Here is a 26237-nt window from a genome sequence, read left to right on the forward strand (position 1 = left end):
TTCAAGTACCCTTAATGAGCCAAGTGAAAAATTTAAATACCATAGAGCCTTAAACATTAAATAGTGCTATTATTATAAAGGAAAATTCTCTGAAATGTTAGGTATATTTTCACAGGATAATAAAAAGGAAAGGACAAACAAAGATACAGATAAAACGGATCCTTAAGCTGGACCAATATGCATTTGTTTTTAAAAGAATGAAACATAAATATGGAAACACTAAGTGAAAATGAGAATTACAGGCTGGGCGAGGTGGCTCGCACCTGTAATCCTAGCACTCTGGGAGGCTGAAGCAGGAGGATAGCTCGAGGTCAGGAGTTCAAGACCAGCCTGAGCAAGAGCAAGACCCCGTCTCTATTAAAAATAGAAAGAAATTAGCTGTACAGCTAAAAATATATATAGAAAAATTAGCCGAGCATGGTGGCGCATGCCTGTAGTCCCAGCTATTCAGGAGACTGAGGCAGGAGGATCGCTTGAGCCCAGGAGTTTGAGGTTGCTGTGAGCTAGGCTGACGCCACAGCACTCACTCTAGCCCGGGCAACAGAGTGAGACTCCATCTCAAAAAAAAGAAAATGAGAATTACAAAGAAATGTCTGTGGAAAACCATATTCAATATAGTAGCAAATAGCATATTATTTAATGCACATAGAAATGATATTTGTATAATATTCCAATAAAATTCTGGATTGTTAGAAAATGAGCTGTTTTATACGTTTACTTAATAGCTGAGTTTTTTGCCCCTAAGCAAAAAAAGGTTTTGAATGGGAATCCATAGCAAAATATTTAATATATTACATAGTCTCATGACTTCTTAAATACATTTTTATTGAACATCTTGATGTTTGAGAGCCACAATCATGACTTTGACTATTAGACTGGAGCTATCATTCAGAAGAAAAGATTCAGGGCACACGTGGGTGTGGAATGCTATTTCCCCTGTGATAAGCTCCTGGAAATGGTGAGCTTTCTAAGTTCCATGTACATGTGATACAGTTTTGCTTTGCTTTAGCACTGCCTTCTTTGCTGTCTTCCTTTGCTTGCCTAAGGAAAGTCTTACTGTAACAATTCTTTCCCCATTCCTTTCATTTGCTACATTTCATCTGCTACTAGTCTGGCAATTCCTCTGCTTTTATTCCCACATATTGCAAATTTGATTCACAAGCCTGGAAAAACTTTTCTTTTTTTCATTAAAAAAAAAAAATTTGTTTTAGAGATGGTCTCACTCTGTCGCCCAGGCTGGAGTGCAGTGGTGTGATCATAGCTCACTGCAGCCTCGAATTCCTGGACTCAGGTGATCCTCCCACCTCAGCCTTCCAAGTAGCTAGGACTACAGGTGGCCACCATGCCCAGCTAATTTTTTAAGTTATTTTTTTGTAGAGACAGGGTTTTGCTATATTGCCCAGGCTGGTCTCAAACACCTGCGCTCAAGAGATTCTCCCACCTTGCCATTGCAAAGTCCTGGGATTATGGGCATGGGCCACTGTGCCTGCCCTGGAAAAGCTTTTCTATGAGCAAAGCTTTTGCTTGTCTTTGTAGTCAAAATCGCCTAGACTGGTGCTGCCTGCTACAGCAACCATTAGCCACATGTGGCCACTGGACACTTGAAATGTGGTGGCTAGTGCCACTGAGGAATTGAATTTTTAATTTTATTCAACTTCAGTTAATTAAATTTAAAATTTAAAAACTGACACTTGATTCAGTTATTGGAAAACTTAAGTACGTGTGGAATAACTTGGGTATTAAAACTTATTTTTTCTACTCAAAATTTTATGAAATCTAGGCCGGGCGCGGTGGCTCACGCCTGTAATCCTAGCACTCTGGGAGGCCGAGGCGGGTGGATCGCTCGAGGTCAGGAGTTTGAGACCAGCCTGAGCAAGAGCGAGACCCAGTCTCTACTAAAAATAGAAAGACATTATATGGACAACTAAAAATCTATATAGAAAAAATTAGCCGGGCATAGTGGCGCATGCCTGTAGTCCCAGCTACTCGGGAGGCTGAGGCAGTAGGATCGCTTAAGCCGAGGAGTCTGAGGTTGCTGTGAGCTAAGCTGACGCCACGGCACTCACTCTAGCCTGGGCAACAAAGTGAGACTCTGTCTCAACAAAAAAAAAAAAAAAAAAATTTTATGAAATCTAAATGCAGATCAAGTATTTCTAATAAAAGTTTAGCATTCAAATTGAGATATGCTGTGAGTGTAAAATACTGAATGGACTTTGGGGACTTAGAAGTCTTTTCTTCTGTGGAAAAAACGGATGGAAAACATCTCATGGATTACATGTTATAATGATAATATTTTAGGTAAACTAGGTTAAATACAATATATTATTGAAATTAATTTCACCTGTTTCTTTTCACACTTAAAATGTGACAAGTAGAAAATCTAAAATTGCATCCGTGGCTTGCATTTTTGTTTCTCTGGGACAACACTGCCTTAAGTCACCTTTAAAAAACATTGTTTCCTGATTTACAACTGTGTTCTAATTAGGGAAGTGCAGGTTAACTGCGCATTGGATGGGGTCAGCCGGGTATGCAGTACCACATTTACACGTGCTAAGTACATGCACCGAGGGTGTCAAAGTTCAAAATGTTAAGGTTGTTGGACAGTGACCAACTCAAACTCTTTCCCAAGGTCACAGAAACATGACCCCAAGGCTATTAATACCAGCCCATCAGCTCGCTGGCAGCAAGTATTCTTTCAGACAGGTTCCTTACTCTCCCTGGGGCCTAGCACAAGCCTGTATACAAGGGGTGCTCAAAGATGTTCGCTGAACGTATATGGAATGGATTTTAACTTACTTTATCAGAGACATGGAAAGACTGCAATTTGGGAAAAAGAGAAAAACTCACTGACGCTAGCCCCCAATGAAAAGTATTTAGAAAAAGGAAGTTTTATTACTATTACTGAAAGTAGGGATGAAATTTTCCCGCACAAAGAAAGTTAGGACAGAAGTAAGTAATTAAGGAAGAAGTAAGCACTCCTATCCTGGGACGCTTACAGCAGCTGTTAATATCACAATATCGCTGCAGGTTCTGAAACGGTATTTCTAATTAAACTACATATTGGAAAGACGCAACATTTTACTTAGCATTTGAATAACCAGTTAGAAGTCTGAGGAATAAAAATCCCGCCAGCTGCCATCCACATCATACCTGTTTCCAGGGGGCGCACACAGCTCTGCATAGTATTTGATCTTGGGCTCTGTCCCGCTGGTCCGCATGGTGGCCACACCTCCATTAGCAAAGGTAAAGGTGATCATTTGGCTGCTTTTACTAGTAGGAAGAACCTGGGAATTAATTTACACATGTTATAAATCTAAATAGTAACATGTACTCTTCCAGCCTAATATTTTCCCCTGCATAAACAAGAAAATAAATGCCAAACAAATATATTGGTTAGGAAAGAACATTTTTGAGGAAATCAGAAAATGTACTCCATACAAATGAAATACTAAATGACACTAATAATTTATGAAAATGTGGTATATATACATAATGAAATACTACTCGGCCTAAAAAAGTAGGGAAATCCTGTCATTTGTGACAACACAGACGAACTTAGAGAACATTATGTTGGGTGAAATAAGCCGGGCACAGAAAGACGAATACCACATGATCTCACTCATATGTGGAATCGAAAAAAGCTGAACCCTTCGAAGCAGAGATAGAATGGTGCTTACCAGGGGCTGGTGGAGGAGGAGGGGAGGGGCAGCTGGAGAGATGCTGGGGACAAAGTTTTGGTTAGATAAGTTAGGAGGAATAAGTTCAAGAGCTCTCTTGCACAACATGGTGACTACAGTTAATAACAATGTACTGTATACTTAAATATTGCTAGGAGAGTAGACTCTAAGTGCTCTTTCTACAAATAAATGGAAAGTATGTGAGGTAATGCATGTATTAATTACCTTGAGTTAACCATCACAATGTATACATAGTTACATATACATAAACAGATACAATTTTTACTTGTCAATTAATATAACTAAATTAATTAAAAAAAGAAAGTTAAGTAACTGTGTACCTTCCTAGTTCTATCAAAGTTACTTAAAGTTTTATTAAGATTGAAACACATCATTTCACAAGAAAGTGACTTAAATAGACTAATAATATACTAATGAATACACCCAAACTAGAGCATATTTCACTGTTACAAAATGAAATTTTGCAAAAAAAAAAAAAAAAAAAATCGATAAAGAGTTTTTTGGGTTTTTTTCTTCAGATAAAGCTTCTGGCAGGTGTATTTGTAGCTGACAGCTCCCAAAACTCTACTAAAATTACAGAAGTATTTAAAAAGCATAAACACAAGGGCAAAGAGGCAAAGGAAAGACAGCAGTTGGTGGGGCTGCCAACCAATCGTGCAAGGCAGGAAACAGATGGCGGAGCAGAACTGGTCTGATGGGACGTAAGACAATGAAACCTGAGTGTCTGCGGAAGGAGACAGGGACAAGAACCAGGACAAAGGGCTCTGCAGAACCCCGGCCAGGCTCAGGAACCAGGTACAGCAAAGGGCAGGTGTGAGGCAGGGCAGAGACAGGAACAGCGTTTGAAAGAAGCTGTCAGGGACTCCCAGATCCTCCCCCCAGCCCGTGCAGTCAGGAAACCACTCTTCTCCATCTCTGCAGGAGATGGTTTAATCCTCTGGAGACTGAACCAGGAAGGCTCAGGAGTTGGGGACACGAGGCACCATGGAGGGCAGGGTACGGTGAAAACAGAGGGATCGGGTGAAAGCCCCCAGGCCAAGACACCAGCCCTGCCCCAGCCATGCTTCCAGGGCCTTGGCATCCAACTCGCAGCCCTCGCACGCACTAGGAAGGCCGGGCATCTCCGGAGAAGCCCCCGCAGTGGGGGCCCCATTACAAAGTTGACTTGCTGTCCAACATCCCCTGAGTGAAGCGAGTCATTTGGCCACACGTACACAGTTTTCAATGCGCTCTTAATCAAGGATCACCAGACTTTTGGGAAAAGACATCAGATAAAATACAAAGTCCAAAACAAATTTAAAAAAAGAAATTGGAGGAAATAAAAAGAATATAGGAGAAAAAGATCTACATTTTTAAAAGCTGTAATTAATATCCTTAGATAAGATATTGTGTACATAAAAAAGAACAGGACACTATTTTTAATAAATTAGAGAGTAAGAACTGAAATAGTCAAGAGTTGCTGAAAGTTAAAGTCCAGGGAACCGCCCAGAAAGGGAACACGGGGACAAGGACAGACGCCAGGAAAGAGAGGAGAGCAGCGGTGCCTGGGAGCTGCTTAAGAACAAACGGGTGGCCGGGCGTGGTGGCTCACGCCTGTAATCCTAGCACTCTAGGAGGCCAAGGAGGGTGGATCACTCGAGGTCAGGAGTTCGAGACCAGCCTGAGCAAGAGCAAGACCTCGTCTCTACTAAAAATAGAAATTATATGGACAGCTAAAAATATATACAGAAAAAATTAGCCGGGCATGGTGGCGCATGCCTGTAGTTCCAGCTACTCGGGAGGCTGAGGCAGGACGATCGCTGGAGTGAGGAGTCTGAGGTTGCTGTGAGCTAGGCTGATGCCACGGCACTCTAGCCCAGGCAACACAGTGAGACTCTGTCTCAAAAAAAAAGAGAACAGAAACACAGGGGAAGGAGTTGCTTAAAAAAAACCAGTTAATTAACCCCCTTTCTTAACGCATAATCAGAAAACTTCTCAAAACTAAAATAAGTAATTCTACAGACCAAGTGCACAGTAAAAAATGGATAAAAAGAGACCCACACTACTGTGATGTTTTCGAACCTGAAGCTTAGAGAAAAGTTCCTAAATTTTTCCCAGAGACAAAAATAAAACCACGTTGCACGGAAAGGACTGAATCGGTGCGGCGCCCACACCCTTGTCCCCAGCACACAGCAGGCTTCAGCTGTCCGAGTGACCGATGGCCGGAGGCTCCGCAGCCACACTGGAAGCCAAACAGTGGAGCACAGCTTTCGAAGCTGCGAGTCAACAGAGTGTGAGGGTAGAATAAGGCATTTGCAAACCTAATGCTTCCAAAATTTTGCCTCCCACTCGCTTTTTCTCAGAAAGCTTCTAGAGGATGTGATCTAGGAACATAAATACAGAAAAAGTAAGCCATGGGGTCTGGGAGCAACGGACTCAACCCTGGAGAAGGACAGTCCCAGAATGACAGCTGGCCCAGCCCAGAGGGCCCTGCAGCGAGGCCACTGGAAACAGACCAGGAGGAAAACCCCACTGAGGGGTTTTTGAAGGATTTGGGAAGAACTAGTGATAGTTACACAGAAATCCAGGCAAATAAGACAACAAAGCAACTCTTAATTACAGGAAATACAACTCTTTATACATATTAGGGAAACCTAATCCAAATACACTGCTTGGCTAGGCAGGCAACGACAATCACTAGTCATACTGATAAAGGCCTGGAATCCGATTTAACCAAAAGTCGCGGTACACGTATTGTGAGGACAGAGGAGAAGGGGGAGTGTTGAACGCAGAAAGTATAAGAACTAAATCTTTATCTCAATAAGAGAAAATTGATACACTGTAACACTGGTAAGTCAAAACATTACCATAAAAGCACATTATTTAGGAATCTGGTCATGAACACCAGGAGAAACAACTGAGAGTGAGGTGGCAGAAGGGGGGACTGCCATGTTTCATCACAACCGTCTTAAATATGATTTATCTTTTAAAAATCTATTGGGGGGAGATGAAAATTAAAAACGTAAAAAGGTAAACAGCATAGACCCCATGCTTTCAGAGAATAGGGGAAAGCTAACTGGAAAGCAAACAGGTTCTCAAAGTGAGGACCAGGTGCATCAGCATCACCTGGGAACTTGTTAGAAATGCAAAGTCTTGGCCCCCACGCCAGACCTGCTCAATCAGAAACTCCCAGGCCGGGTGCCGGCACTCAGTTTGAACCGGCCTTCTAGCTGACTGACGCTCGTCCAAATGTGAGCGCTGCGATGGGGAGAAAGAACTGGATCCTCAATCAAAAGACCCACATTCTTCCCGGGCCACAACCAACGAGCTGTGCGACCACAGACAAGTTCTGCACTTCTGTGCACTGATTTCCTAAGGCGTTAAATGACAGTGTTGGCTTAGATGGGAAGTAAGATCTCTTCTAGTTCTAGTCCGTGATTTTTAGCTTTCCATATATTTCTGTAGCTTATTTATAATCATGCCTAAATGTCTAAAATCACCTTCAATTAATTATATGATTAAATAAGGTAATCTACTCAATGATTAAAAAAAATAGAAAAAGAGGTTTAGCTGATAAAAGTAAACATTACTTACAGCTTTTTTATCAGGTTGGCTATCATCATAGCCAGTTGTAAGGTCCCTAATGGAAGAAATTTCAAATCTGCCACAAGTTTTTGGATAATTATTTTTTCCATCATAGTTTCTGAGGTTTTCAAATAATTTTTTAATGATGTCTCGATCATGGCAGATAAAATAGGAAGCTTTGGTAATATGGTAGCCATACCTATAAAAAAATAGAAATTTGTGCAACATGAGAAACAAAATAATTCCAGACTGGATACAGGACATGTGTATCAACCAGTGTGTTCTAAAAAAATGAAACAAATAATCATAACTAACTTCAAAGGAATAATTCAGCATTAAAAGAGAGGTCCGACAATCTGCCCAGGATCACAACATGACAGCCTGGCCCTCTGCCTGCATCTGCAAACCAAAGTTTTACTGGAGCACAGCCGCACGGCTCCCACGCTGGCTTCCTGCAGTCTCTGGGTGCTTCTGTGCCGCACAGGCGACTGGAGAGATTGCTACAAAGACTGAGTAGACACATTGTGAACACATTTCATCTTTTTGACACTTGTCACTTAATGACTAATTCCATTAGTCATTTCTGTGACTAATGTTGTTCTCATTTGTTAAGAATTAATGCAATCACAAATGATAATCACTAATAAGTGGTTAAGTATCAGAAGGAAAAGGTAATCTCTTACTTAGTCTTCATAAAAAATAGACTTCATCACCAAAGAGCATTAGAAAGAATATCAGTGCCTCATGCACAAGAACATAATAGAACACTTAAAGATAAGACTTTAATCAGTCAACAGCAACTTACTCCACATAGATGGCCTTCAGCTGCTGAGACAAAGACAAATTCTTGCTTGCTAGAAAGCTAGCCAGCTCTGCGCTTATGACAGCCGCACTGACTCCATCTTTGTCCAGAACAAAAGGGCAGCACATGTATCCTGCAGAAACACATCACACACGGCCTCAGGAGCGGGTTCCTGCTCAGCCCGTGTCCAGCCACACGTGCGTGTGCGTCTGGCCACCGCACGCCAGAGGCTGCACGGTGTCGCGTGTATGCATGTTTCTCATTTATCGTCACATATGAAAGAATTTAGCCCGGTGCCCAGCACACAGCAGGCTTTCAGGAAGTATTTGTTGAAGAGCCTGTGAGGAGGTTTCCTCTCCTGGCCAAGGGGCTCATGCACTAGCTTTGCTGCGAGTCCCTCCAGTCACACGGGATTGTTCCCAGCTGTTCTAGTCAACATACACTTCTCTGAATCCCAATATTCTTGTTAGTTACATCATTCCTTTTGACACCTGGCCTCTTACACTCTTGTGTGGTTACCAACTAGATCTAGATAAGCTGCTGTAGGCTAAGGTCATCCATTTCCTTCAGAGTCACTGAGTAATAGATATGAAATTAATATTTGATAAACGAATGTAAGAAAGTTTTTTATTAAAAAACTAAAAAGCTACAGAGAGACAAGTCTGCCAAATCCGACAACAAAAGCGCAGAGGCTGAGCTACTGCCTCTTATTCAGTTAGTTAGATCGTGTGTGTGTGTTGGTGCTGCAGGGAATGTACAGACGAATGTATTAATAAATAAACTTAATGCATGTTAGTTTTCACTAAAGTAATAGCTACAAAATTTTTGGCACAAATATGCATTTCAAATTTCTATCGTGAGCTCTCCTTTCTGCTCGTTTATATCAACAGTTCAAGGCAAGGGTTACTCAGTCACTCAGCTGGACTTGGTGTCACTGTCACCTGGACAAAGGATTCTTACATTAGTGGCTTGATTATTTGTAAGATACTCCTCTTAGGTGAAAAATACCTGAGATACTAATTTTGGAGCAGGACAGTTCAACGCTCAACCTGAGCACTAGAAAAGCAAAGTAAATTGTGTGTTCCTGTTTCACTGAAGATCTTTAAAACCCAAATCCAAACCCTTTTCCTCATTTACTTACATTCTATATTAACTGATTTTATGATCCTCATTATCACGTCTTACCAATAGCTTCTTCAAATGCAAATAAGACAGTTTTCCCCTGGTCTATTAGCTGTTTGGCTCTGTTTCCCATCCACTTAAAGCCAGTTAATGTTTCCTGAAGGGATAATCCAAAAGAATAAGAAATTCCTTAGATCTTCTACAGAGCAAAAGAAAGGAAAATGAGCAAGTCCCACAAATACCTTACCTCAAAATGAAAACCCTCCTTTAAGGCAATGGCCCGCAAGATTTTGGAGGAGACAGTGCTGGACAACATGTATGTGTCTTTGAGGGCACTGCGATCCTGGTTCTTTTCTTTCCAAGAAGTAAAGAGCCACCAACCCAGGAGGGCCCCCAACTCATTGCCTGAAAACACTCTCCATTCACCCCTGAAGGGAAAAAAAAAAAAACTATTCATTTCCGTGATCGTAAGGAAGACACTAGAAGTCACCGGAATAGGACAATTAAGCAAAGAAGTCTTAAAGTATTTTCTGCCAGTCTGTTCTTGTTATGCGTCATCTTTAAATAATTGGTCACTAATGTCCCTACCACTTCATAAACACTGCGTGGCTACTACGTATCACCCAGTTTGCCTAGACACACATCCTGCCTGAAGATTCTAATTTTATAGAATTATACTTACTTTTAAAGGATATCAGCGATGACACATAATGCTTTTATTTTAATCTTTGGCAAAGGCTTTGGTTTTAAACATAACAGAAATATGCTGGCAAGATCCCCCCACGTGTAAAGTAAGTGATGATATCTCAACTTTTGGACTGGTCAGTACTGCTGACTCTGAGAGGTGATAGCTAAGCATTCCTTAGCTTAGGATCACGCTAGGATAGCTAACCATTCCTTACGATCACGCTTGGCCCCAAAGCAGTCAGAATACCAAAGAACAGATATGTGATTTCTGCTCCTCTCTGTGGTCCAGGTGACTAGCAGTAAATCTCACATATCGTCATGTATCACCTGAGCCTAACTTTCCAAACACTTATATAGAATGAACCTGTTTTATCATAATCTAAAACCCTACCCCTTCGGCAGTACCCACTGCCCCCAAAACATCACATGGACTGTTTGACACCCAAACTCCCTGGGACCCTGCCCACCTTTCAGCTTTTTCTCCCACTTACTTACTTTCCTTTGTACAAACTCTATGGTCAGACTTGTCGTAAACACGGTGCCAGTACCCACAGGCGTTCCTCTCTGGTCTGCCCAGACTAAATCCACCATTCCTTGAAGGCTCAGCTCCTTACCAAACCCATCAGCGAACACTGAACTGCAAAGCCAGCACCACAGTGCTCTGCCCTCAGTAGGCACCAGGACATCACTTATAATATATCCAATTATGAATGTTTTTCTTCCTCCCCACCACCCCTCCAAATTATAAATTAAGGGAAGATCACAAATAGTAACTTCAATTCCAAATACATACTGCGTTATCTACCCAACATTCCGCTTGCCAATCACTGACGCCCCCACCTTGCCCCGACTACGTCAGTATCTCACGCTACATCAGAGGACTCCACAGAAGGTTCAGTGAGATGATCATTTGCAAAATAAATGGGAAATGTTTCCACATGGGTCCGGTGACCCCAGGAACATTTTACTGCTTTGTATTTTCTGTACTATAGGTAATCACAATTAATTTACCTGTCTTGCTTTTCTGCCACAGCAAGTCTATCAGCATCTGGGTCGTTCGCTAAAACAATTTTGGCCTTGGTCTTGTCAGCCAAAGCAAAAGATAAAGTCTGAAAAAGCGTATGAAAATAAAAGATTACTTAAATCAAGAACCAAGCATATGGTAGTCTTTAAAAACATTCGGTTCTTTAACAATTAAAAGGGTACTTTCCCCAAATGAAGGCTGAATTTTATTTCTGGACCTGGTCTTGGTTGGTCACACATCACCTTCCTAAGTCAGAGATCAGATAACGGGAGCATCCGTGTGTGGCCCAAACCCGCCCGTGTGATCCGCTGCACACGGGACGGTGCCCGTGTGGCTGGACGGCTGTAGGCACTGCCCTGTGGTCAGCCGCACAAACCAACCAAACGACTAGCGCTCTGAATATCACGGAACTCCAACCTTTGAAATGCTATAGGTTTGTAACAACGTAAACAATACTTCTTCATATCAGAAAAATGACAAGGAATAAAAGTCATAATATGATAAAACTCCATTCCATTACTGTTTTTTTTGGCATTAAGGAAGCACAGTAAATTAAACTAAAATAACATTAAATTAATTAAATTTAAAGCAGTATTTAGATTTCAGCTTTCAGATCCCAATGCTAGGATATCTAATTTGAAAGATCTTTAAGAAATTAACGACTAACAAATATACATATTTCCAGGGATGAAATTATTCTTCAGCACAATGAAAACACATAAAAACATATTTTACTTGACAGTAATAGCTTTGAATATAAAAGGTAGATTTTAGAATTTAAAAAAAATGTGGTTACCAAGACACCTTTACCCTCTTCGGGATTCGGGTATTTCACTGTTGGAAACTCAGGATCAGGATCTTTCTGTTCGGGGACAGCCTCGGGAGGAACGAGGTCAAAGGCCTTGAAAGCCGACTGCACGAAGTTGTGGCCCACCCCGTGGACAGAGGTGTGCACGAACTTCACCTTGGTCTCCCTGTTCACGCTCCTAGAATCAGACACGCCAGGGAAAACGAGAAAAGACAGAAATATGGCTCTCGCAACTGGAAGGTTTGCAAAATGTCAAGGAGCCAGAGTCAAAAGAATGTAAGAAATTGGTATCATAAGAACGTACAACTGAATATCTTTCCAATTCCATTAAAAAAAAATCCACTCTCCCTCGACTATACGTATCCCCCCCCAACATACTCAAGTTTTAAATTTTACTCCGTAGTCATTTCCAGCAAATGTGATTATTTACAGATTCTCTTTTATGGAGCAGCTTTCACTGCGCACTGTGTAGAGTAGGACACAGCAGAGGACCTCAGGCTCCGGCTCCGGCACGAGGCTGGCGGCGGGCGGTCGGGCGCCCGCCACGCAGAGCCGGGGCTGAGGGTGCCAGCTCCAGGGCTCCGCATAGCCTGTGTTAGCTTCAGGAATGATTTTCAAGCTGTTCCTTTAACAGAATGTGATGGGTTAGCCCATACGTGAACAGATAAAAGATAAAACTTTTCTTTGCCAAGTAACAATCCTATTTGGCAAAGTACCATGATCTGGGGACTTCATGTAGAATAATAAGAAACATCAAAATTGAAAGAAGTTATAGAAAAGTAAACATAAGATTTTTAAAACTTCCAATGCTCTGACCGCTAGAATCTTAGGTTATTATCCATTTCTTTTGGAAATGAATAAACAAACGAGGTCTTAGAGAATAGTGGTTTAAAACAAACATACTCTTGAAAACAAAATGCATTTAGTAAAATAAATATGCAAGATCAGGGAGGACAAATCTGAAAAAAAAATCTCTCAGATATTAAAATATATTATAAAGCTATAATAATTAAAACAGTTTGGTACTATATAAAAAGGCAGACAAAAGGAACAGAACAGAGTTCAGAAGCTGATCCAATTTGAAATGGGAAATGCATATTCGCAGCAGTAAAGCTTAGTGATTAACATGCTCTGGAATCAGACCCAAATTTAAACCGTGGAACTGTGCCACCTACAAGCCGTGTGATGCCTATTCACTTAATCACACTTTGCTGCAGTTTTCTCATCTACAACATGGTAACGCAGCACAACTTACCCTCAGCATTACCATGAGGATTCAAATGAAACTATATGTGAAGCGCCTCTAGCAATTATCTTATATATAATATAATAAGCACTTGATTAATGTTAGAAACAGTTTCATAAAGGTATCGTATCCAATTAGCCAAAAAAAGAGATAGATTCTTCAATTTATCATATTGGTACAACTGCAAACCTTTTAGAGAAAACTGAATCCACTTTCCTACTTTGCACCCCATACAAAATTAAAAATTACCAATCACTTGAAAGATTGAAATACTATGAAATGTAAACATGGAGGTTTTAGAAAAGTCATGTGGAATTTAAAAAAAAATAACTTTGGTCTAGAGAAAGTCTTCCTAAGTAAGTATGACATAAAACCCAGAAACCATAATTAAAAGATTAATAAATATTATCAAACTTTTAAAAACAGTTCAGCAAAGGTTTTAATAAAAAATTCCAAAGGTGGCCGGGCATGGTGGCTCATGCTTGTAATCCTAGCACTCTGAGAGGCCAAGGTGGGAGGAATGCCTGAGGTCAGGAGTTGGAGACCAGACTGAGCAAAAGAGAGACCAGTCTCTACTAAAAATAGAAAAAGTTAGCTGGGTGTGGTGGTGGTGCCCATAGTCCCAGCTACTCGGGAGACTAAGGCAGGAGGATTGCTTGAGCCCAGGAGTTTGGGGTTGCTGTGAGCTAGGTTGACGCCACGGCACTCTAGCCCAGGCAACAGAGTGAGACTCTGTCTCAAAAAGAAAAATTTCAAAGGTAACGAGAAAAAGGAAAACATTTTAAAATAAATAAATGTAATTAGAATAAATAAAGATAGTTTTCTACATAAACAAAGAAGTTCTACAAATACAAAAAAAAAAAAGATGGGCCAGGTGTGGTAGCTCATGCCTGTAATCCCAACACTTTGGGATTGCTTGAGCCCAGGAGTTCGGGACTAGCCTGGGCAACATAGTGAGACCCTATATCTGCAAAAAATAGAAAAGATTAGCCAGGCCTGCTGGCGTGCCCCTGTAGCCCTAGCTACTCAGAAGGCTGAGGCAGGAAGATTGCTTGAGCCCAGGAGTTCGACGTTGCAATGAGCTATGATGATGCCACTGCACTGCAGCCTAGGCGACAGAGCCAGCTACCTGCTTTTGTGTTTACACTGCTTCAGTGACGTATCATCTGCGCGTGCTTTCGTACTACAACAGCAGGGTTGAACAGCTGAGAAAGAATTCACATGGCCCTCGAAGCCAAAAATAACTACTGTGTGCCTTTTTAAGAAAAGTTTGCCAACCCCCAGTCTATAGCCTCTAAAATCACATGCACTATATGCACCAATTAGAGAGGAAAATTTCATGAAAATTGATAAGAATTTGGCTGAATCACATTAACTTAACTCAAGCTCAGTGAAGACACGATCCATTTACCTGTGGAAACAGTATTTTGTAAGGTCTTCAAAGTAGGCTTTACTGACAGAGGCCCCTGGGCTGTGAAGAAGCGGACTGCCATCAATTAACGAATCGTCCCAAGCTTGAGGCCACGGCTCCAGATTTTCTTCAATAGCTTGAGAAATCCCTTTATCGTGAGGAGAGATGATCTGAGCTCCATTATCCCAATAGACCTAGAGAGCCCAGAACACATTCGAAAAGTTTAGAGTTAATGAAAATAAAGCATCCATTACCTACGCCCCCAAACAGTAAACGTACAGGATTCCTACAGAAGGACATAAATGTGGAGAGAAAAATAAAAATACCTTATAACCGTTATCCTGCTTTGGATTGTGAGAGGCAGTGATCATGATGCCAGCACAAAGTTTCAAATGTGACACTGTGTAGGGCTGTAATATAGCAGGAAATAAAAGCAAACAATTTTTAACAAAAAATTAGACATATATATACAACGTCTATTATATACTGTTTGTGCCAACTTGTTCCCTTTCAATAAACACAGTATATAAATATCATAACATCTCATCCAATATTTTTGTGCCACTCCCAAGCAGTATACTCTTACTACCCTGGGAACTAACTGGCTGCTCACAATTCCAGGACGCGTGTCCTAATCAGAAAGGTGAGTAATTTCCTAGGCGTCGTCTTCTCATTCTGTCTTCTTTCTACTTGCTAGAGCGAGAAAACACTTCAAATAAAAAAATGGTCTAAACTTCTATTCCAAGGCTACAGTGCAGTGGTCCGAGTATAGCTCACTGCAGCCTCGAACTCCTGGGCTCAAGCGATCCTCCTGTCTCAGCTTCCCAAAGTGCTGAGATTACAGGCGTGAGCCACCGTGTCCAGCCTCCCTCCGTGTTCTTTTCAGGTTTCCACTTGGTACAGGAGCTTATAAATCCCGTTTATTCCCTCCAACTGCTTCTCCTTCTCCTCCTCCTCCCTCTTCTTTCTCATTTGTTTTTAAGGAAACGGTTGAGCCGAAAGTTGAGGAAACAAAGTGCTCTTATAGGTTGCGCATTTATCTCTCACTCCAGGGTTAAATATCCCTCCCTTACATTGTGTCTTGGCTTCCACCTTCACAAGGCGACCGCCACGGTGGGTGGGCGGGAGGGGCTGCAAATGAGATTTACTGCACACAGGCAACCTGAGATCCAACCACCGGTCCCCTCCAGCCACCCACTGAGAATCACTGCAGTTTCCTGTCCCCTTGAAAGTTATGTCACATCTCTCAGGTACCTTGGGGCAAAGAAAAGGGGAGAACCACTCCACGGTGTGGGGAAATGATCATGAGACACTCATTTAATTCATTTCTGTTATAAAAACAATAGCTATTAATACTTGGTACAGAAGACAGTTAGGATGCTTGAACACACTGCAATGTTTCCATCAAACAATGAAACGTGGCCAGGCACGGTAGCTCACATCTGTAATCTCAGCACTTTGGGAGGTTGAGGCAGGAGGATTGCTTGAGGTCAGGAGTTCAGGACCAGCCTGGGCAACACAGTGACACCTTGTCTCTATAAAAAAAAAAAAAAAATAGCCGGGTGCAGTGGCGCACACCTGTAGTCCCAGCTCCTTGGAGGGCTGAGACAGAAGGATCCCTTGAGCCCAGTTTGAAGTTACAGTGAGGTATAATTGCACCACTGCATTCCAGCCTGGCTGACAGAGAGACACCCTGTCTCTGAAAACAAACAAACAAACAAAAAACCAATGCAACTTGAACTACATTTGGATGTGACATAGAGTGTGTCCTGGGCTATTTACAATCTGGGAGGTGTTGCATCTACCTGCCGGTGCACTAGAAATGGCAAACACAAAACAAGTGGGACTGACTTCTGTACTGATACACTCTCGTTTCTACTTGACGCAAGTACTGCATCCAAATCATTCTAAAAACAAATATTCTCAGCATCTGGCCCAGCTCTTAAAAGTCTGACTACATCAAAGCAATAGCTTCTCTTTAGATTCTGCTACATGAAGAATTCAATAAAATGTCTTACTCAAACATGCCAAGCATGCTCTCTGTGTGAACCATGAATAGCATTTAGCGCGAAACATTTGTATAAAAGGCAGGTGCCTCAATTTGTCAAAAATATTCATCATAAGAGAGGATTTGAGGTGAATTCAGATTTAGACACAAGAAGTTTCCTAATTATGATAGCTGGGAAAAAGAACTACACATCAAATTAAAAAACAAACAGACAAAACATCATTTTGCTAACTTGCTAAAACACCCTTAGAATGCAAGCAAAAGGAAAATTGCACATTTAAAAAACCAATTCTGACGAATCAAAACTTGAATACAAGAGAAAAATCGCTAGGATGTGGGAGAAGCATTCCTGGAGAGAAAAGAAAACGCCTGATAAATGCTAAGTTCGCCTGTCGTTCAAACAGTCCAACCCCAGCAGCCCTAAGACTGTAAAAGTCAGCCAAGTTTCACCCCTGATCCCGAGACAGGAAACTATAAAAGGAAGCAGTTACTTACCACAAAGGGGGTTGGGGTTATATCGCTAAAGAGGTGCACAGGAATCCCCTGACTGATAAATGTGGTTGCAGCAAGTCGGGCAAACCTGGGAATGCAGAGTGACAGGGAAGAAAAAGAGTCAAGTTGTCAAGACCTCAGGCGACAGGAAGAAGGAAACAAATGCCGGACACTTCCTTAGGTAGAACACAACCTCCAGATCAAGGACGACAGGCAGATTTAGCCTCGGTATTCACTGTGCACAGACCTGTACTGCTCTGACCAGCAGATCTGACCGCCCTGAGGCAGCAGAACATGCTTGTGATCTGGGTCTAACTGCAAATGCACATTCACTAACTGCAAATCACAAGCTGCTACCTGGTTTATGCCACATCACATGCCTTTCATGCGCCTTCATCCCCCAGAGGTACAACATTTTTCTTGCTCTATTGAAAAAACTCACATTTTTGAGCCTGCAAAGCTGAAAACTAAAAACCTTATGCCCTCCTGAGTTCAGTCTGGGGGCTGACGCCATCTGGGGATTTTCCCTGGCCACACTCCATTCCTCACGGTCACACTCCCTTCCTCACGGCCACACATTTGTTGCCATCAGGGCTTCTCTCTTAGATCAGAAGCTCTGGGTGGGCAAAGATAGGACTCTATAAATTCATCCAGCTCTGCAGAGTTAATGAGACTTTTCATTAATAGCAAGTATTTGTATGTTCTCCCAGTCTGAGAAACTATTAATACTTATGCCCTGGAATGATAAAAAATTCATCATAATAGGGCAAGTGTTTAATTAAAAAGAGGCTCACATAACATGGTTAAGAGCAGGGGTTGCTAAACTACAGCCCAGTTTGTCAATAAAGTTTTATTGCAACACTGCCATGCCCATTCATTTATGTATTGTCTATGGGTGTTTTTGTGCTTCACAGTAAGTTGAGTAGTGGGGACAGAGACCATACGGTGTGCAATGTGTAAGACATGGACTGCCTGTCCTATAAAGAAAAAGTTTGCGGACCTCTGGTGCAAGCGTCCTTATGCTGATGTGACTCCTCCTCTCATTTTATGATCGCAGGGCAAAGAGATAAAAGTGCATACCGTATAGGTTGTTGGGAGGATTCAGTGAATAAATATATAAGTGCCTGGTTCATAATCAGTACTCAAATGACTGCTGCTATTACTATCACCATCATCTGATACCTACAGCTACATGAGAGAGTCCCATCAGTTCGGGAATGTTACAAAAATGCAGCTTGACATGAGAAGTAGGTCATAAGACTTATGAACAGCAGCGGAAAAAAATTACACAAAAAGAAGTAAATGAGAGGGAAAAATAATATTGCCAGTTTTAAAAATGTCTTTCATTTAGAGGGTATTATATTCTAAATCATCCAGATAATATGATTTTCTTAATCTAAGTATATAACCAGAATTTTACAAAGTTGCAAAAAGAATTTACTCATCAGTTCACAGTTAAGCAAGGTAGCTAATAGATGTATTTATAGTCAAGATTCAAGATGCTGAAATGGTGATTAAAAATAAAATTGCAAAATGAACTACAAAAAAATCATTTCCTAAAAATGTTTAAATACCTTTTGCTGCTGCCTCCACTGGACGGATGAGCTCGAGCGTCAAAACTGATCACGACACCCCTCTGCTTCAGGTCACTGAACTGTCGTTCCAGGTATCTGCAAAATCCCTAAAAATACCCCATGGCTTGAAAGACTGTATGTTTAACACATCTTTGATTTATAGGATATAGAATAATTAACCAAAAATCAAGTTTTCTCAACTTTCATAGGAGAGTGTTACAGCAGAGCGGGGAAAACCTCTCAGTAATTAAACAAACGGAACAGTAAGAAAATAACAGCTTTATCATTGCCTATTTATCTGTATCAGGCACTGTGTGGGCACTTAGTGTCTATTATCTCTAACCCCCGATCAAATTTGCCAAGAAATGCCATTTTACAGATGGGAAAACAAAGGCTGAGAGAGATACTGTCACGTGCCTAGTTTCAGATACACAAGTAGCAGAGCCTGGTTTTGTGCCCAGGTCTGGTAAGAGGTGGCTCAGTGTAGGGCTTAAAAACAAACACTCTAGAATCAGAATCTGTGGATTTGTACTTCACTCTGACCCCTATAAGCAAATTACAAGTTCTTTAATCTCTTGATGTCTTAGTTTCCTCTTCTGTAAAACAGGAAAACAATAGTACCCAACTCACAGGGCTGTTATAAGGAGTTAATTAATTCAAATATGCAAAGTGCTGAGAATTCAACACCAAGTAAGTGTCTGCCATTATGAGCATTATTTTTATTGATACTTTCCTTCAAAACCTTACAGAACAAAGAGAACTCTGGTTGACCCGGCAAAAATGACGGTTCTTATGATCTATTTCACTTTGGTTAAGGGAAGTGTCATAAATAAGATATGGAACTCTAATTTTTGGTAGGCAGACACATCACACCCCCAGAATGACTTCAGAATTCTCCTTGACAAACATTGCACTGGGCATGTCTTCTGAGGTTGAGTGACACCAGGAAATAAAGACACGTGTGTATTGGTTTTGTGGGTTCCCCAGAAGGCACTCAGATGTCTGACACTCTGAGGCTTCTTCACAGGGACAGCACCCCTCCCCCTCCCTGGTTAACTGCCGTGCGGGACCCAGAGCTCAAGGGGCAAAAGCATTCGGTCACAGTCCAAAACCATCTCCAAATTCTCTAAAAGTTTCTGGGGCCTGCTGAGGATGAGGACCTGAGAAAATGGCTACGGGAAAAGGGAATGTGTATTCTAGAGAAAAGACTCAGTGGGAGAAGAGGGAGGTTTTCAGAATTGGAGTATTATAAAACACAAGAATCAAGCTTGTTATATGGCCTCAAAAATTAGAACAAATATGTAAAGGCTACAGAAAGGCAGATTTGGGCTCAAAATAATGAAACCATCTTTTAATGAGAATAGGACAAAATACAGAATGGGCTATGTCAGGGGACAGTGAGTTCTCCATCACTGATGTGACATGGATAGATTAAGTAACTAAGAACACATAGATCACAAATCAAGCATAAAATAGAGCAGAAATTCATTGATAAAAGGAAATTATAACCTCTATGAATGAGGCAAACAAGACAAAAGTTGTCCTCCGGTTTCTATCCTGTTTCCTGTGAGATGTTCTTGAATCACACACGCCTGCTTCCTTAACCTGAGCAGGCAAATCTGGGGGCACAGCAGGCTGAGACTCCACACCTGAAGGCCAGCAGGAGGGGCCCTACGCCACAGTGCAAGTCAGCACGGCGAAAAGGGACCACTGGGTCTGCACATCAGCACTCTGCCAGCGAGCGCTGCCCAAGGTCATGGTGGAAGCCTAAGTGGTCTGTTCTGGGAATCCTCTTTCCTCTAATTCTGCAGCCACTGCTAAAATTTTAAAGAGTCACCTGCTGCTCAGATACAACTTTCTTAACTCTTAACATCCTTGTCTCCTGCCATAAGCATCCCAGTACTGGCTAGGTGACCACTGCAGAGTGGTGGGGTTGTGGAGAAAATTATTCCAAGGGGGTGGCTGACTGAACTAGATGATCTTCAAATTATTGATCATCTTGGTTTTATAGGATCCGTAACTACCATAGGGTCTACTCCCAATTCTTCTAGGGGAAAGGGTGAGTGAGATAGGTCCTAAATGGAAATACATTTCATCATTCTTGGAAACTAGATGTAAATGAACACAAGAAAAAAGTCTCAAGGTTATTCTAGAATCCCTTAGAGCCCCCTAATAATTAGGCCTCATGGCAGGTGGGACCAAATGGAGTTTCCAAAGATAGCCACAGCAACGTATCCCATCCCACATGGTCTTGCAATGTATGTTGCAGTTTCTCCAGTGAACGGTGGGTGTCTGCGTGCCCTCTCCTTGAATAGGAGCCAACCTTATCGACTCACTTCTAATAGAATATGGGGGAAGTGACTTCGCATGACTTTCAAAGCTAGGTCATAAAAGTCAGTACGGTTTCCACCTGGCACATTCCCTCTTTCTCAGGAAGCTCCCTTAGAAACCAGCTACCATCCTGCAAGGAAGCTGAGGCCACACGCGGGTGTTCAGCCCCAGCTAAGATCCCAGCCCAGAGCCAGCAATAACTGCAGACAGGTAAATGAAAGAGTCTCCAAATGACCGCAACCTCCAAACTGGCCCAGCTGATGCTGAATGGAGCAGAGATGAGCTGTCCCCACTCAACTCTTCCCAAATGACAGATCTGTGAGCAAAATAAATGTGGCTGTTGTCTTAAATCACTATGTTTTGGATGATGTGTTACAGCCCTAGTGACTGGAACAGGCTTCCCACACTCACTCCACTCTAAGCCTTCCCTCCAAGATCTCTAGCTTAGTAAGAGTTTGTGGGCAGGAGTTCCCATGGCAATTCTGTACCCTTAGGTTATTGGGGTTTTGCTAGAACATGCCTGACTCTATCTTTCACACTGGGATGTACATGGGAGGCATACATAACCATTATTAGGCAATTTTTCTAGGCTTTACTTTCCCAGAATTAAAGTGACGTTCATTTTTAACAAGTCTAAGTTGAAGAAATCGTGAGAATAATCTGTTCTATTTCATTTCCCTTACAAACAGTACTTCCAATACTCAGTGGCAGCTCTTCCGGTTTGTCAAAGTTTTCATCTCTATTCCTAAAAGCTGGCTCTAGTCTCTGACAACAAAATTCACAAATTAAGGCAAGAAAACTCAATAATAGATTCAACCCATCCCATAAATTAGAACAAAATAGAACCGGCTTTTGGTAATTTTGGCAGTTAGAAAAGTTTTCAGTGCTTGCATCCACTGAACCATGGCAAAAATTATAAGACCTTAAAAGCCGGCCCGCTTAGTTGGTGCATTCGTACTGGAATGAAAGCTCCATGAGGGAATCTGTCTGTTCTAGTCATTCTTACATCCCCAGTGCCTGGCACATACATACGGGCACTCAATGAATCTGTCAAATGAATGGATGGAGCATGCATGGCTATATGAGTCCTGAGACAAGTGCTGCTTCAACCAACCGTGCAAGCCTTATTCACAGAGTACGGGGTGGGGACTCCCTGCATCCAGCCAAGCTGGTAAGACTCGTTTGTGATTAAAACAAATTAGTTCTATCAGATACAAAAGGAACCAGGGGATAAGCTAGGAGTAACTAGGAATTATAAAAATGTGGTACCTGTGTGGTCTGGATGATGGTCAAGTCATTCATACGAGCAATGCCTGCTCCCATAGCAGCTCGAAGGCCTGCTGTCCCAAACTCCATTCGGGCCCCGAAACATTTCTGTAGTTCCTCTGTGTTACCTTCCGCTATCAGTCGTTTCACTAAATCCAAAGTCAAAGGATTCTGCAAAACAGAAATGTATAGACCGGACACAGCCAGACAAGTAAGAGAAAGAAAAGTCTGAAATGTAAAAAACCCTGCAATAATTCTAACCTATGGGGAAAAAATTACATACATACATATAAGCTTTTCAATTTTCTGATGCTTTTGAAATCTGAAACATGAAACCAGTTTATTTGACACTAAAATGTAAGTATTCTCTTCTTTCCTACTAAGGTAATAAGCACTTTTCGAGAAATGGTAATGGAGGTTTTTAGCACAGGAGTCTAACGCCCAGAATGGGATTCCAGCCACACCACTTACCAACTAACTCTGTATGCTTGGCAGATTACCTAGCTTCTCGAATTCTTAGTTTCCCCATCTGTAAATGGAAACAATCTAGAACCTTCCTTACACAGTTTTTAAGGTTTTAGGTGGATTATATCAAATGAATGTAAAATATTTTTCTCTACCTGGCACTTTGTTGCAATTAAATGTTCATTTTCTTCTCTAATGTCCTCATATTTTCCCAGAGATTGGTAGATTATACAATCTAAGTCAAAACCTTGGCCAGGCGGGATGTCTCATGCCTGTAATCCTAGCACTCTGGGAGGCTGAGACAGGAGGATCGCTTGAGCCCAAGAGTTTGAGACTTCAGTGAGCTATGATGATGCTACTGTACTCCAGCCTGGGCAACAGAGCAAGACTTTGTCTCAAGAAACAAATAACAACAACAACAAAACAAACCCCTTACTTTTGTAATAGTTTATAATTTGTACAAGCCGTTCACATATGTGGTCAAGTCTGAACCTTGCAATGACACCAAGAAGCAGGCAAATTACAGAAACTCCATTTTACAGATGCGGAAGCCTCAGAGACTGAGTGACTTGCTTAGGCTGCATGATAAGCATTAACCTAGTGGCTCTTCTATAACCTTAACTGCTTCAAATGGACACTAACACGAATCATTTAAGTTCATTATACATTGTTCTATTTTCTTTATTCAATAATTGCAGATAATGTTAAGATGGGAGAAAAATAATGACAATCACATTAATTTCATAGGAGACTTTAAAATTATGAGTTCAGGGGAACAACAGAGAAAGTACTTTATGTTCCTATCTTACAGTCATCATCCATTTAGATGAACACTCAGGAAAGATGTGGCCACGCAATTAAACTCTGAATGCTAATGCAATAAAACCTTGGCTTTTTGGAATTAAGCCCACATTTCCAGATTGTTCCAGGCTCAGCAAGGATCAAGTAACTCCCACCTTTTTTTTTGTTGTTAAAAGCAATAGGCATTAATCACAGAACACAGTCTTACCTATCAGACTGTCAGATGCCCCAAAGAAGAGTTCAGATCTGGTACATAAAAGAGGCTCAATAAATGCTCGTGGAGCAAATGAGAAAACACAGACTTCACTGTCACACCCAATATCCAGTGATCCTCTCTTGTTCAGTGTAGATTTGGGAAACCCTAATTGGCCTTTGATATCTATAAAAGACCAAGTAGCCTACAAGGAACAAAGGAGACAGAGATAAGAAGGAAAAGTCAAGAGGGGAACAGAGATCAGAACCAGCCCTGACAGTGACCAAAACCAACAGCAGAGAAGACAGCGGGAATGAAGGCACGGTGGAAATGCGAGACACCCACTGGGGTGCCTTGCCACTCGTGGGGGGCATCAGATTACAGGGCTGCCATGCTTTTAGGGGCCGGGAGGGTCACTGGAGGATGAAAGGGCTCCTTCCCACATAGGTGCCTCTCTCAAGCCAAAGAAATTTTGAGAGAGGAAAGAACATGAGGAGTGGTAAAAATTCAAAAATAAAAAATGACAACATCCCCTCATCTTTACCCAGGAAGTACAGTCTTTCTATATATAGATGCAACACTGTGTAGAATTTAGGATTTTTTTTTTTTTTTTTGCTTCAAAGGGAAAATTTTATGGAACAATGCATTACCAAGTCTGACTTCAAAAGAATCCTATACTCTGTAAGTTACTAAGTTATCAGAAATGGAAACATTTTCCCCACTAAGAATCACAAAGTTCCAGGAAAAGAAAAACCACCTAAGGAGTTGCCAACACCATTATGCAAACGGGATTTCCAGCCATTTCATTTACAGGGGCCAGAGAACGGTAAATAAAAACAGAGATCCGTCCCCTGCTGACAGAGCTTGCACTCTCCTTCATTCATTCGTCAAATATTGTAGCAACCTCCTAGCATCACGTGCTGCGCCAGGCACTGCAAACCGTGGAAGTAGTGAGAGCAGACGGGATCAACTACATAATTTGCTGGGGCCCAGTGCAAGGTGAAAATGGGTGACCCCTTGTTCAACAATTAAAAACTTCAAGACAGGACAGGAGAGCATTAAACCAAGAGTGTGCCATTCCAGGAGCACAGGTCCTGCGAGACTGCAGAGGTTTCACACCCCTTAAGTCAGCCCTGGAGACAGACATTGAACAAACCTACAAACAAGTGGGTTTTTTTTGGGGGGGAGGGGTTGTTTTTACCGATTGCAGTGAGACCTACAAAGGAAAAAAACAAGTTTAGAGAGACTATTAGGGAGAAATAATTTACACTTCATAGCCAGGGAAGGACTCTCTCTGTTGGCTACACTGAGGTTCAGACCGGAAACATGAGTCACAACTCGAGAAACAAAGTCAGCAGAAGAGAGCAGGGAGGAACACTGGGGGCGGGGAGACGACAATATGCAGGAAGGAACAGGTAGGAAGGGAGACTCAAGTTAGAGAGGAGAGAGGGAGTGATGTCCGGAGCTGGGTCCCTGATCCCTTCTTGCTCTAGCATCAAAGAAACGGTATAAAGAGGAAAACAGCTATGTTGTGTCCGAGGGGCTCCTTCTCACCTTCTGAGCAAAGTCAGAGTTCTAGGGGAGACTCCTGAAGCCAGGCGGGCCCACCCGGGAGGACCCACGTTTGTAACCAAGCCCTTGAGAGGGTGGACCGGAACCCTGCCCAGAGGCGAAAAGGATAGGCGGGACGGACGATTCCGGGTCCATGGGGATGCACAGAGGACTACAGAGGACGAGCCAGCGGTCTGAGTGACAGCAAGGCGTGCGCGCCTCAACCAGACAGAGCCAGAGCGCAGCCGCATTTACACCACCCTGGCTCGCTCCCCAGCCCCGAACCTGCGGTCCCGGCCTAACTCCCAACATGCCACACGCCGGCCGGCCGCCGGTGTTCCAGTGGGGCCCCGCGTGACCCTGCGGGGTGGCAGGGGAGGGAGGGAAGGAAGGAAGCACGGCCACCGCCACTCGCCGCAGGAAACCGGGCGCCGCGCAGGGGAGGGAGGCAGAGCACCGGCACCTCCTCCCGGCGCTTCCAGCTCGCCCCTCACCTTGTCCCAGAGCAGCCACCGGGTGGTCTCCAGGTCCAGCCGGGCATCCATGCCCGCGCCGCTGCCCCCCGGAGCCGCCGGCGCCGCCGCTGCCATCCCCGCGCTGCCACCGCCAAGTGTGGGGGAGGCGAGGTCGCCCTTCCGGCCGGGCGCGCAGGGGCGCGGCGGGGCGGGGAGCACCGGGGCGGGGCCGCAGCTGCGGGCGCAACGCCGGGCGGCAGCGCGGGGACGGCGACGCGAGCGGGCTGTCGCGGGGACCTGGCACCCGAAGAGGTCTCTGCCGGCATCTCGGAGGCTCCGATGTCGCCCCGTGCGCAGCAGTCCCCACTGAGGCCCCGCGGGCCGCCGGGCGCTGCGATGAGCGCGCTCAGACCGGAGCCTGCAAATCACGTGGCAATCCAGCGGGTCGAGAACAGCGAGAAAGAGCCTCAAAACGAAGAACAAAGTGGACGACACAGACCGGCGCAGCTAATGGGGACTCCAGAGTCAGAACTACTGGAGTCCGGACAGGTTATTTCCGAGGTGGCGCTGCGGAGCCCTGCGCCGGGTCAACCGGATGGCCATGCGGGGGCTTGACCCCCGCCTCACCTCACGCACAGAGGTTAATTCCAGGGCAATTGTAGCTTTAAGCGTGAAAGGTAAAATGAAACTTCTAGATACTAACAGAGGTACATCTTCCATGTCGTTGGGCATAAAGATG

General features: G+C 43.0%; 1 protein-coding gene across 1 annotated transcript in view; it reads right to left on the reverse strand.

Annotated features, from left to right (window-relative positions):
* Positions 1-25950, reverse strand: part of PGM2 (phosphoglucomutase 2) — a 32010-nt gene extending 6060 nt beyond the window's left edge. The window contains exons 1-13 of the mRNA XM_069494475.1: positions 25538-25950; positions 22037-22204; positions 18437-18543; positions 16866-16950; positions 14689-14772; positions 14363-14556; positions 11694-11883; positions 10885-10982; positions 9434-9614; positions 9250-9343; positions 8068-8197; positions 7272-7461; positions 3151-3284 (exon numbers count right to left, since the gene is read on the reverse strand). Of these exons, the coding sequence (XP_069350576.1) occupies positions 3151-3284; positions 7272-7461; positions 8068-8197; positions 9250-9343; positions 9434-9614; positions 10885-10982; positions 11694-11883; positions 14363-14556; positions 14689-14772; positions 16866-16950; positions 18437-18543; positions 22037-22204; positions 25538-25633 (1751 nt within the window). The 5' untranslated portion in view covers positions 25634-25950. The remainder of the gene's footprint in view (positions 1-3150; positions 3285-7271; positions 7462-8067; positions 8198-9249; positions 9344-9433; positions 9615-10884; positions 10983-11693; positions 11884-14362; positions 14557-14688; positions 14773-16865; positions 16951-18436; positions 18544-22036; positions 22205-25537) is intronic.
* Between the last annotated feature and the right edge of the window lie 287 nt (positions 25951-26237).

This window comes from Eulemur rufifrons, chromosome 19 (assembly GCF_041146395.1).
Source record: "Eulemur rufifrons isolate Redbay chromosome 19, OSU_ERuf_1, whole genome shotgun sequence".
Taxonomy (NCBI): domain Eukaryota; kingdom Metazoa; phylum Chordata; class Mammalia; order Primates; family Lemuridae; genus Eulemur; species Eulemur rufifrons.